The 13,495-nt window shown below is 40.0% G+C and overlaps 1 protein-coding gene across 2 annotated transcripts in view; it reads right to left on the minus strand.

Moving 5' to 3' along the window:
- The window catches only part of LOC102908778 (cytochrome P450 3A31-like), a 30,810-nt gene extending 29,967 nt beyond the window's left edge, over positions 1-843 (minus strand). Inside the window, exon 1 of one of the 2 annotated variants that reach the window (XM_042268098.2) lies at positions 609-843. In XM_042268098.2, the coding sequence (XP_042124032.1) occupies positions 609-679 (71 nt within the window). In that variant the 5' untranslated portion in view covers positions 680-843. The remainder of the gene's footprint in view (positions 1-608) is intronic. The other variant, XM_042268096.2, reaches the window with a different exon arrangement.
- Positions 844-13,495: the final 12,652 nt, after the last annotated feature.

Below are 13,495 nucleotides of genomic sequence, written 5' to 3' on the forward strand. Positions count from 1 at the left end.
TGAATGTTAAGAGTTAGTATACCTGGGCTATAGTTCAGTAGTAGAGTGCTTGACTAGCACATACAGACTCTGCTTTGATCCCCCACTATGACGAAAAAATGCAAAATTAACTCAGGCCTTCAAGATGACTTCATAGGGAAAGGCACTGGCTGCCAATGTGGATGATCTGAGTTTGACCCCAGGAGAACACAATAGGAGAGAACTGACTCCCCAAAGTTATCTTCTGATACTCACGTAGACACACAAACACACACGAACACACACACTGTCTCATGTGCTGCCCCTAGGCCCAAGAAATAAAAACATGTAATTTAAAGTGTTTTTGCAAGTGTTAATTTCAATTCTGCTCTCTTTCTGAAGTTTTTATTCTAGTGCGTGTGGAGAGCATCAGATTCCCTGCAACTGTAGTTACAGATGATTGTGAGCCACATGTGGATCCAGGTTTCAAACTGTGGTCTTCTACAAGAGTAGTCAGTGCTCTTAAACACTGAGTCATCTCTCCAGCCCCTGCTTCTGATACCACTTTTGACCTTCCAGACAGAATATAGGTGTGAGTATTACCCCAATCCCGAGGACACAGTGGGAGAGGATCTTTGGTGGTTACTCACAGGTATAGGAGCACCAGACTGATTGCCAGGAGGACCCAGGTTTCCAGGGAGAGAACTGAAGTCAGGTCCATCCTGGCTTGTCTGTCAGCAGTGCAACACCCTGTGTTCTCCCTCCAGCTGTGTGTGCTACCCTCTGTAGGGCTTCCCTTCTGCCCAATGGTGCTGAAGTGTGCGCAGCCTGCAGTGTTTATACCCTGGGAAGATGGTGGGGTCAGGGATCCAGCTACCTGGACTTTGGTATCCTCTTCACTTTGGCAGATCAGAAAGTTCATGCACAGCCCATTTTAATATCTTTTGAGCTAACATTCAGTGAGGAATCAATAAACAATGTAGTCATTTCAGGAAGATTACAGGTTCTTTGTTTTTATCAGAAATTAAACAAATTCATTGACATGAAATGCCCTCTCACCAAGGCTGTCTTCATTCAAAAATACATGAAATGAAGCAAAAATTGTGCTGTCTGGATGCTGACCTTTTCAGAATGTCAGTGTCCCTCCCTGAAAGACATTTTGTCATTTTTAACAACTCAACTCAGCAAAACAATAGCAATCTGTTAGAACCTGTCCTCACCTGTGCCTCTAACAAAGTCACTTCTCCACGGTATGACTACCACACATGTGTCTCCTTCCCCTTAGCCCACCACTGAGGGTCTTCCTGTGTACCCTTTACTAGAGTGTAAGACGGTTCTAGGCAGTAGTCACCATTATTATAATAGAGTCGTCATTCAGACCAGTCGAGTTGAACTCGGAGAGATGGCTGGATCTAGTATGTCCCAGGGGACCAACAGTTCAGCATGGTCCAATGAGGTCATGCTTTACAGAGTCAGGAAACGAGACTCAAGCCTGCAAGTGCCCCTGGCAGCTATGGCTCACAACCAAAGACTATATGGAAAGTGGGGGGTGTGTGAAAATCCCTCTGATGAGTTGCTTGTAACAGTTAGGGGAGTTGTTTTGAAGGGATGAGATGTTCTAAAAGTCACTGACTGTAACTTCTGTAGAACCATATCTAAAATTATTGAAAATTACACTGTACACCAGGTGGTTTTGGCACACTCCTTTAATCCCAGCACTCTGGAGGCAGAGGCAGACAAATCTCAGTGAGTTCTAGACTAACCTGGTCTACAGAGAAAGTTCTTGGACAGCCGTGGCTGTAACACAGAGAAACCTTGTTTTGAAAAACAAAAGAAAATTACGCTGTATTTGATTAAATCATGCAGTGTGTGAATTAGGCATACCAATGAAGCTGATATATTATTTAATGTTTATATTTTTATTTATTTGTTTGTTTGTTGTTTAGAAAAAAGAAAATCCAGGAGTCGTGATGAGAATCAGATGGTAGAGTGACATCTCAGCAGTCACAAAGCCCTGGCTCCATCCCCAGCACCAAGTAACTGGGAGAAGACTTCTGTAATCCCAGAACTCAGGGAGCAGAGGCGGGGCCCAGAAGTTCAAAGAGAAAGTTCAAAGTTATGTAGAGAGTTTCAGCCCAGCCTCAGATACATGAGACCCTGTCTAGGGGAAAAACAACAACACAACCCAAATTCCTCTACTCCTTCTACCCCCCAAAATTCACTCTGTGACAGGTTATCGTGAGAAGGAGACAGACCTCGCCACTTACTGCTGAACTATTGACTCCTAGCAGGTTCCGGGAGAGAGGGAGGCCTTGTATTCAGTTGTGTGCCCACTGGTGGGTGGTGACCCCACAGGCTCTAACTGACAGTTCTAAACCCACAGTCACACAGGTGGCACTAGTCAAAGTCTGCAGGACACAAACAAATCACGAATATGAGAAAGAGATTTGCAGGGAAGAAGTGAGGGTGACGAGGGTGGGAGTGAAGGGAGAGAGTGGGGGATTAGTCAGGATGCCTCAGATACACGTGTAACGTTGTCAGACGACAAATGTGTTAATTAAAAATAAGGACAGTATGTGCTCTGGGGTGGGGATGTAGGTCACCTGAGAGAGTACTTGTCTAGTATGTACAAAGACCTGGGCTGGATCATCAACACCACACAACAGGGCCTGGTGGTGGTTCTAATCCTGCACTCCAGGGGTAGAGACTGGAAGACCAGAAGTTCAAGACCACATTGTCTACATAGCAAGTTTAAGTTAGCTAGCTTGGGTACAGTGTGAGACCCTGTATTTAAAAAAGGACTTCAGAAGGAAGGCACCATGCCCAGCACATTCTCTAACTTGTTCCCAATCAAATTCACAAAAAAGAGGATAACAAAGTGAAGTGTATGTATCTTTCTTTTGAGAATCAGCATGGGCAGGTGCGCACGCATGCACGCACGCACGCACGCACACACACACACACACACACACAATTCTAAGCCAAATAGTAATAAACAAAACCTAGTAACAGTGGTCTAGTGATTACACTCTGTGATGAGCTAGATTCAACCAAAATTCAAAGGACCTAACACAGAAAAGGATGCTGATATAAGCTGTCATTGAACGAAATGTTACAGGCTGGCAAGATAGCTCAGGGGGTAGAGTCACCTGTCTCTAAATCTGACAGCCTGAGTTCAATTCCAGTTCCCATGGGATAGAATGAGAGAATGGATTCCCTCAAGCTGTCTTCTGGTCTCTACTTCACACACACACACACACACACACACACACACACACACACACGCACACACACGCACGCACGCACGTACGTACGTATGTATGTATGTATATACAGTCACACATAAATATATATGAATTAAATACTTTTATAAAGAACACAGCCCACCATAGAGATGGCTCAACACACAGAGCACTTGCTGGTGATGACCTGAATTGGGATCTTAGCACCCACATCAGGTGGCTCACAGCTACTTAACACCAGTTCCAGGGGATTCATAATGGCCTCTGTAGGCAGTGCTCACACACACACCCATACATACACATACACACACACACTCACTCACATACTGACTGACACACACATTCACACATATGCACAGACACCACTCACACACATTCTTACACATCCAAAGACACACAAGCACTTATACACATACCCACACATACATGTGTGCACACAACAGCATACACACACTCACACACAGGCTTGCAAATAAAGCACTCACACACATACTCACATACACATTCAAACACACACGAATGTGGTGTGAATTCTAATTGGTCTTCACAGTAAAAACCTGGAGACAGATATCAAGGTAAATGCTGAAAGATCAGAGAGACAAAGGAGCAAGCCTCACCCACCTCTTAAATCACCTGCTCCTCAGCCTGGAAGGAGTGCCTGTCGCTGCCCAGCTTATAGCCCTCTCTCCACCTAGCCATATCACTTCCTGTTTCCTCCTCCCTAGTGCTGGGATTAAAGGCTTGTGTGCCTCCCAAGTACTGGGATCAAAAGCATGAGATTACAAGTACTAGGATTAAAGGTATGTGCCATGACTCCTTGGCTTCTATGGTTAACTAGTGGCTACCTCTGCACTCTGATCTACAGGCAAGCTTTATTTGTTAGAGCACAAAAAAAATTACCACATTCCCCCCTTTTTGTCTAAAATAAAAAAAGAAGGCTATATCTACTATGTGAAAAACTACATACAGTATTACAATAACTACATATAATATATACAGGCAATGAATACATCAACAATGTCTAGTCCATTAACAATTGACAAATCCAGTGAAAATATTCCATATCTACCCTATCTTGGTGAGTCCAAAATGTTGTACCTAATTCACTTTCTATTATAACTTGCATTACCAAATCTATTTTTAACATCTCTCAACTTTATACACTTTACACCTCTCTAGTGAATTTCTTTTCTGAATCTGGTAACAAGGAAAACTATAATTATAAATATGAAGTCTTCAACTCCATCAGAGACCTGAAAAGGAAATAATATTACCTGAGTAAGCAGCAAGTGCAAGCAATGGACTTCCAAAAAATGCAAGAAATGACAGAAACAGCTGGCTGCCTGGAAAGTCACTCAAGGTTCCTTTGCAACATCAGGGCATCCATTCTAGAATATCTGACAGACTTTAACTGAATTTTCCCAAGTTTCAGCCCTGAGAAAATTCCTCCCAGAATCCTGGGGAAGACACCAAACCTGGCATGGGGTATCTGAGGGGAAGGAATCTTCATACACCTTGGTCTTTTGTCTGTTTACTTTTTTCCTCTATTGACAAAATTCTATACAGCTTCAGTTCCACCCTGACTCTCAGTTCCTCTCTGAACCTACTTTTTCTGCCCCCTCATAGCTCTAGTAATAACTAAGCACTTATGCTTTTGGTCTCATCTTCATCCCCTGTTCCTTCATCCTCCATCTTTTCTTCCTCTTCTCCTCTCCTGACCTGATACACCTACAATTTACAAGAAACTTTTCCTTGGTCTTCATTCCTCAGCCTGAGCCATTCTGCATTACAATCTACAGAATCTGTGTCTTCCTCTCTTCTCTCTCGCCATGCAGTTCTTTCTACCATCTACTGATGCACAGTTCTCTCCCTGTATTCCTGCCTCACCCTTCACTTCACCTGGATATGCAAAAAACTTCGTTCTCAGTCAATAGCTCTAGAATGCCATTAGACCTGAAGGCAAGGGATGGTCTAAGCTACTCTGTCCCTGCTAGTCTTTCATAGCTTTATTTTGGGCTTGCCCTAGCTAAAGGAGAAATTTGCAAAAGGCAGATACTCAATTCAAATGCTAAAAATGGGGTGCCAGGAGCTCAGAGGCAACAGGCTCTGCCTATGTGACTTTATCTAAATACTGGTCCAAGCATGGTGCTCATACATACACATTCTATGTATGGTGCTTATACATAATTCTATGGGAATTATGAGCACAAGAAATTCATAGCAAGGCAAAGCTGAATATTAAAGATGTATAACACCAAATATTCCATGATAAATGGCTTCACTTTTGACAGACGCTTGGTTGGTCAAAGTATAGCTTATTATATACAGCTGGACTCCCTATAACAGATTCTTGTGTCTTGCCACAAGTCTTATCTGTGAAGCAAGATTTTCTGAAGTATTGATTGTCCTGCCTTGTGTTGGCAAAGTTCAACAGTCCTTTCTTTTGTGTCTTACTTGTCTCATTTGGACAGCAACTGTCAGTAGTCCAGGCAAGGGCATTTTCTTGCCCAGTGGCTCTAACTTTTGCCACAAAAAAGGAAACTTCATATGGAGTTTCTTCAGTGCCATTCATCTCCTATGAAGTAGATTACTGCTGCCAGGAGCAGACATGTCTCATCTTCAAAAAAAAACCTATGCTATTAAAACATCTTAAATGCCATATTCTGTAGACTCTCAAGTATTTCAAGACTAGTTGTCTATCTAAAATATCTCTGTTTGACCTTGAACATACCAAACATGACTACGAGTTTAATTGTAATAGATGACTAACTACTAGCTTTCCTTATTATCCTAAATAGTTTGCAATAAAAATTTCAAGGACTAGAAATTTGTATTACACTGTTAAATGAGTTGTATAGGTACAATATCTTGAACAATAGTAGAAATGTATGTATAGTATGTTCTAACCACTATAACCTTAAATTTTTATCACTGAATAAGCCAACGTAAAATATTTAATACTAGTAGATCCTTTTAAAAAGTAGTTTCAATAACCTACCCTTTTATTTTATCATATCTATATACCCTTTTTATTTTCAGAATAGATTCAATAATCTACCCTTTATCCTATCATTTCTGTATCCCACTTTTTCCTTTTTCTAAACAAGAACCCTGAATCTAAATTTTTTGTTCAGCTTTTTTTAACTCATTACCAATGACAACTTGTACCCAACCACCATAAACAATGACATATACCCATAACCCAGTGAAAGACCAAAAACCACTGACCCCACCTCTTGGGAATGTGGGCATAATGTTCTTAAAATTACCTCCTGCTGTCTGGGGGTGATGACATCTTCAGGAGACCCTGAAAAATTGGATTAATTATCAAGTCATGGGAGAGCTAGCTGTATTATTTATTGTCCAATTTCTGCATAATGGGAAAATGCAGGGCTTATCTCAAGTCCTGGTTAGAATAGTCTTAGCCACCTTAAAATTGTCCTGAGCAGTTTGTAGTCCAAAGCCAATTTTTGGGTGATGTTTGTCAGCTTAGTGGTGCTATCATAGTCCTGGTGGAAATGTCATTGTGGGGACCCATCATCCTTTTGAAATTTAAATGTCATTGTTAGGCATGGTCATGGTTCACTGCCAAAAACTTAAACATTTTAAATGTCATATGTAACAGATCACAAAGAGGTTAAAGGATCAATATTTGTTATGTACATCCAGAGTACAAAAACTTAATTCCTAATTACTTGATGGAGACTCAAACCTGAAATGATGTACAGGAAGCTAGAGGAAGCCTTTTTCTAGAATTAGTTAGTTAATGACCATTAATATCATGACAAAAATTAAATCTTAAAAGTTTGGGGATAATATTTATACTTTAGGAAAAGCTTTAAGGACTTAATATAAAACCAAAGAATTATGAGATTAGGAACAATAGAATAGTCTCTAATTTTGATTTTTCTTCTGTCCCATATCAGGTGGCTCTTCTGACAGGAGACAGAGCTTTTTGATTTTACTTTAACAAGTATGTTTGGGTTTAGAGAATGAGAGAGCCATAGTCCAACTCCAAAGCCAGCCTTAATTTCCAACTGGACTTAATTCAAAAGACCATTTGAGTGATATGTCTGTAGAGAACAGCAGAAACAAACATTTAGGAAGTTTCATGAAACTTTATCCTGTTGGAGATGTGATACACCAATAGGCCAATTTACTCTTTTTCTTGAGACATTTTTCTGGATGATTTGTCCTTTTTCTTCACATGTCTCATTTTTCAAGTGGTCTTCATATTTCTTCACTGGGTGTCTTCATTCTCCTGAAAAGACAACAACAAAGCCCTTCCCCAACCCTAATTTTGGGGAGGTTCCCTTTTGGCAAGTTATATCTGATCAAATGAGAAGCATTTGTTAGTCATATAAATTAGTTTAGATTGAAGGGTCATGCTGTTTGATGAACTATCATCTCTTTCAATCAAGAGGTCTCTCTTGTTAAAATGTAATCTTTATCATTTTTGCTTTATGGTTTCTCTGAAAGTTTTGTTTTTATCTTCTATAGCTGTTATATCATTTAGAGCAGTTTGGGGATTTTTTGTTTTGTTTTGTTTACACTAGACATTAGGTTCTTTAATTGCTCTGGGAAGGAGTTTCCTCCATGATGACAGGAAACAACTGAACCAAATTTGACATGGGGGCCTGCAAGAGACCCCTCGAGGCATTTCCTGATGGCAAAGGGTTACTATACCTGTCCGTTGTTGATCTACAATCATTAGTCCAGTGTCTGCCTTTACCAACCCTTCTGCATACTCCAGAAGAGACGGGTGGTCTCTTGGGGCTGTTCTCAGAAATATCAATGTTTCTAGGAATATTCTGTTTATAATCCTTTTTTAGCTGAGCTTATTTACCACAGTTGAAATACCTGACATTCATATACCTTGCTCTCCCTTTATACAAAGAGTAGGGGATTGGTCCTGCCTCAACTGAATGTATCATGCTTTGCTGTTCCCCTATGGGAGGACTTACCCTTTTGGAGGAGGGAATCATGGATAGGTAGAGGGAACGCCTGCAGGGAGGGAACAGAAAGAAGGATGATATGGAATCTGTGTATGTAAAATGAACAAAAAAAGTTTTCTTTTAAAGGAAACATCTGACATTTAGATTTTTCTTCAAACCCCTGGAAATCACCTCTCCTATCCAAGCATCATCATGATAAAGAGTCAATATTAATTGTTTCTTGTAGTCATTCCTCCAAGGAATGATCTTGCCTCTAATGGCCTAATTACCCTTGTGCATTGTGCAGTAGCATTTCAAAAGCCAGAGATTCAATTACTATGTGTCTAGCTTCTGAATTTGGTATAATTCTATTTACTGCTGAAGTTAATATTTGTAGGAAATCAGTGAAGGTTTCTTCTTTTTTGTTTTTGATTTTTGGAGACAAGAGTTTCACTGTGTAGCCTTGGCTATCCTGGAACTCACTCTGTAGACCAGGCTGGCCTTTACCTCACAGATATCCACCTGCCTCTGCCTCCCAAGTGCTGGGATTAAAAGTGTGTGCCACCACTGCCTGGCAAGTGAAGGTTTCTTTTGGCCTGTATAAGTTTAGTAAAGTACTCTTTCCTACTTCTGCAGTTCTGTCCCAAGCAATCAAGGCTGCTGTGTGGCACAAGGCCAGGGTGTGGTCATCATAAAGAGATTGCCTTTGTACAGTAGAATATCACTCTCCAAGATCTTGGTCTTGGAGGATTTCCGTATCTCTAGCCTTACTTTGTTTTTCAGTGTTCTTAGCCTCATCTTTCCAACTGGTCCTCCACTTTAACTGAGGACCGGGCTTTAAGACTGCCATAAACAAGTCTCTCCAGTCTTGAGGGATAAGTTGACCATGAATTTAACATCTGCTTCACAAAAGGTGAATGCATGCCAGATGAGACTATCATTTTCTTGAATCTCCTCAAATCTAACAGGAGTTGCACAGAAGTCATTTCAGCTCTTACACAGTCTTGGGAATATCTGTCATTTGATAATTCCTGTAAGGTTACATGATAAATGAAAGTTGGTTGTTTGAAAACCTTAGGGTGTCCACTCTAAACTTATAAGGCAATACTAAAATTGCTTCTCCTTTAAATTCCTTTCTCTGGGTCTGAATACCTCTATGACCTATTTTAATAATTTTTTTCTAAAATTTTTATTGACACTCATATTAACCAACTTTTAAAAATATAAAACAAAAATGATCAGACAGATAATGTTTATAATTGACATTACATAAATGTGATATATTGCTTGTACTCTAAGAAATAATAGCTAGTGGAGATCCAAGGACAGAGCTAGCCACAGAGTTAGTCACACAGGTAAGGCAGTAGTGGCACATGCCTTTAATTCTAGCACTCAGGAGGCAGATGAAGAGTTCTGTCTGGATCTCTGTGAGTTCAAGGCTATGCTGAGTTATGCAAGATTAACTAAAAGAGAAACAGGTAGGCAGTGGTGGTCCACACCTTTAACTCCAGCACTTGGAATCACACACCTTTAATCCCAGCACCAGGAAATTTGAGACTGAAGTGATATGGCTGGGCAGAGAAAGGAATATAAGATGGGAGGAGAGAGGAACTTGGGCTCTTTCAGGCTCTTGCAGCCTGAGGAGTTGGTGAATTAAGAGGTGGCTTGCTCTCCTCTGATCTTTCAACTTTCACTCTGGCTCCAGGTTTTTATGAAGACCAATTAGGATTTGTGTAACATCTGGCATCTTACTTTGGGGGCATAAATTTTTAAAAAAATTTAAAAATTAAAAAAAAATTAAAAAAACTGGCACAGGCCAATGTTACAAGCAGCCAGAGTCTCCATTCTACCTGGGCTGAAGTCCCTATCCTGCCAGATAAGTTTTTGTTTCAGCCTCTCTGCAGCAAACTCCATAGGTTTGGGGCCTCCAAAATACCACAGGAGTTAGCCAATTTCACACATTACTCTGTGTAGACAGCTGACTCCAGAGATGCGGGCCCAAGCCCAGGGTCAGGCCCAGGCACAGACTTCAAACACACCAGAATTAGCTGCTTTTGCACCTTCCCCAATGCAGATACTGGCTCTTTGACTTCTCCCCTCTTTCAGTGAGTCGTGGCTTTCTCTGGACCCCCTTCTTGGGCTGCTGCCACACCGTCATCTGAATCATCATTGTCAGCAGATTTGGTGAGTCAATTGGGATTTCTTAAAGTGGGAAATTAGTTAAAAGAGAGCTTTTTCCTACATTAAACAAATGGCAAACACTACTACAATGGAAGAAGTTTGATCTCTGTTTGATAACACACTAGACAGTCTCAACATGGAACAATTAAATGAGAGGATAATTAAGTTAGATGAGATTGATGTAAAGTCAATTATAAACATTATTGGTTTGATCATACTTATTGTATGCCTGAAAAATTTGGTTTATATGAGTGCCAAGTTGGTTGATTGGAGTGCCAAGATACAAGCCTTTGAAAAACATATTAAAACAGATCATAGAGATATCCAGACCCAGACAGAGGGATTTAAAGGAGAACCAATCTCAGCATTGAATTATAAGGATACAGAGAAACAGCCTAAGGCTTTCAAACAGCCAACCTTAATTTATCCAGTAACTTTTCAGGAACTGTCAAATTTTAGATATAGCCATCTACATAAGAAGTGAAAGGACTCCTGTACAAATGTTAGATTTGAGGAGATTCAAGGCAGCAATATTCTCATATGGCATGATTTTGTCTTTTGTGAAGCAGATGTTTAACTTGTGGTCAACTTGTAATAGAATTACCCCTCAAGACTGGAGAGATTTGGTTATAGCAGTCTTAGGGGCTGGTCTCAAATTACAATGGAACACCTGGTGGAAGGATGAGGCTAAGACCATTGAACAATGAGGTAAGCCTAGAAGTATGATTTTTCCCAAGGTCAAATTCATGAATTAGGCCATTATGTTTATATACAAAGACAATATTCATATGATGACCACACCCTAGATTTATGCTTCATGGCAGATTTGAATGCTTGGGACAGAACTGAAGAAGTAGGAAAGAAAATTGAATCATCTACTAAAGTTATACAGGACCCAAAAGATAACTTTACTGATTTCTTACAAAGACTGACTTCAGCAGTAAATAGAATGATGCCAAATTCAGAAGTTATACAAATAACAGTTGAATCTCTGGCTTTTGAAAATGCTAATATACAATGCAAAAGGGTAATTAGGCCATTAAAAACAAAGTCAGCACCCTTGGAGGAATCGATTGGAGATACAATCAATATTGAAGCTCATGATCGTGACGATGCTTGGATAGGAGAGGTTATTTTCAAAAGTTGGAAGAAAAATCGTAATGTCAAATATTTCAATTGCGTAAACAAGGTCACCTAAAAAGGGACTGTAAGCAGGGTGTTCCTAGACACAACATTCTTTCAAGGACTAATTCCAACAGAACGCCCCTTTATTATTGATTATGCAGAAGGTATGGCAAAGGTAGACATTGGACTACTGAATGTAGATCAACAAGAGACAGTCAAGGTAATCCCTTGCCTTTGCCGTTGAGAAACTTCCCAAGTGGCCTCTCGCAGTCCGCCATGTCAAATTTCATTCAGTCCTTTCCTACTATCGTGTAAGAAAACATACTGCTCTCAATAATAGAACAGCCATAGAAGAGAACAAAAAAAACTTAAAAAACTATAAATCAAAATTGTTAAGGATTAATAGGGATCCTCCCAAAGCTAGGTTTGGTAAAAGATTTTGTCTCTATCTTTCAGGAGAATGAAGTCAAAGAATCTGAAGAACACTGGAAAGTGATACATGTGAAGAAAAGGACAAATCATTCAGAAAAAAAGTCCCATGAAAAAGAGTTAATTGGCCTATTAGTATATCACATATCTAACAGGATAAAATTTCATAAATCTTCCTAAATATTTGTTTCTCCTCTTCTCCACAGACAAATAATGCAAATAGTCTTTATGTAGCCCCTGTTCAATTGAAAATTAAAGCTGGCTTTGGAGTTGGAGTGTGGCTCTCTACTTCTCTAAACCCAAGCATGCCTGCCAAAGGAAAATGGAAAATCTCCATCTCTTGTCAGAAGAGCCACCTGATATGGGACAGAAAAAAAAAACAAAATTAAGAGACTATTCTGTTGCTACTAATTTCATGATCCTTTGGTTTTATTTTGACTCTTTAAAACTTTTCTCAAGGTATGAATTTTATATCAAAATTTATAAGGTGAATATACATATTTTAAACTTTTGTCATGATATTAATGGTCATATAGAATGCTAATTAATTCTAGAAAAAGGACTTCACCCAGCTTCCTGTACATGATTTCAGGTTTGAGTCTCTATCAGTTTTCTGCATTGAACAATGACCTTGCCTAACAGTAACCTTTGAATTCTCCAAAAGGATGATGGGGCCCCACAAGGATGATTACACAAGGATTATGATAAGTCCATTAAACTGATAAACACTGCCTAGTTAAAGGTCAGCTTTGGACTACAAACTGCTCAGGACAATATCAAGATGGCTAGCTGAGATGATCCAGCCTCACAGTCTACTCTAGCCAGGACTTCTGACAAGCCCTGCACTTTCCCATTATGCAGAGACTGGACTCAAATGATACAGCTGCCTCTCCCAGGACTTGACAGTTAACCCAAAATTTGTCTTTTCAGGATCTCATAAACATGCTATCAGCCCCAGACAGCAGGAAGTAGTTTTAAGAAATATTATGCCCACATTCCCAAGAGGTGGTGTGTGTTTTTTGGTTGTTCAATGAGTTATAGATAGTACTTTTGTATATAAATATTCTTATATTAGTCACAACTTTCTTTTAATATTTTATACTAAAAAGAGGAAATGTGGTGATATATTGCATGTAATCTAAGAAATAAAAGCTTGCCTGAAGATCAGAGGACAGAACTAGCCACAAGAGTTAGCCATAGAGGTCAGGCAGTGGGGTGGCACATGCCTTTAATCCTAGCACTCAGGAGGCAGAGGCAGAGTTCTGTCTGGATCTCTGTGAGTTCAAGTCCATGCAGGGCTACACGAGATTAATACAGTCTAAACAGAAACAGCCAGGCAGTGGTGGCATACACCTTTAACACCAGCACTTGAGATCACACACCTTTAATCCCAGCACTAGGAAAGTTGAGACATGAAGTGATATGGCTGGGCAGAGAAAGGTTGGAAGAAACAGGAACTCAGGCTCTTTCAGGCTCTTGCAGGCTGAGGAGTTGATGAGTTAAGAGGTGACTTGCTCTGCTTCTCTGATCTTTCAACTTTCACCTTGGTATCTGCCTCTGGGTTTTGATTAAGACCAATTGTGATTTGTGTAATACATAAATCCCATATAAATTAATTATCCTCTT

Source organism: Peromyscus maniculatus, chromosome 23 (assembly GCF_049852395.1).
Source record: "Peromyscus maniculatus bairdii isolate BWxNUB_F1_BW_parent chromosome 23, HU_Pman_BW_mat_3.1, whole genome shotgun sequence".
In the NCBI taxonomy this organism is placed as follows: Eukaryota; Metazoa; Chordata; class Mammalia; order Rodentia; family Cricetidae; genus Peromyscus; species Peromyscus maniculatus.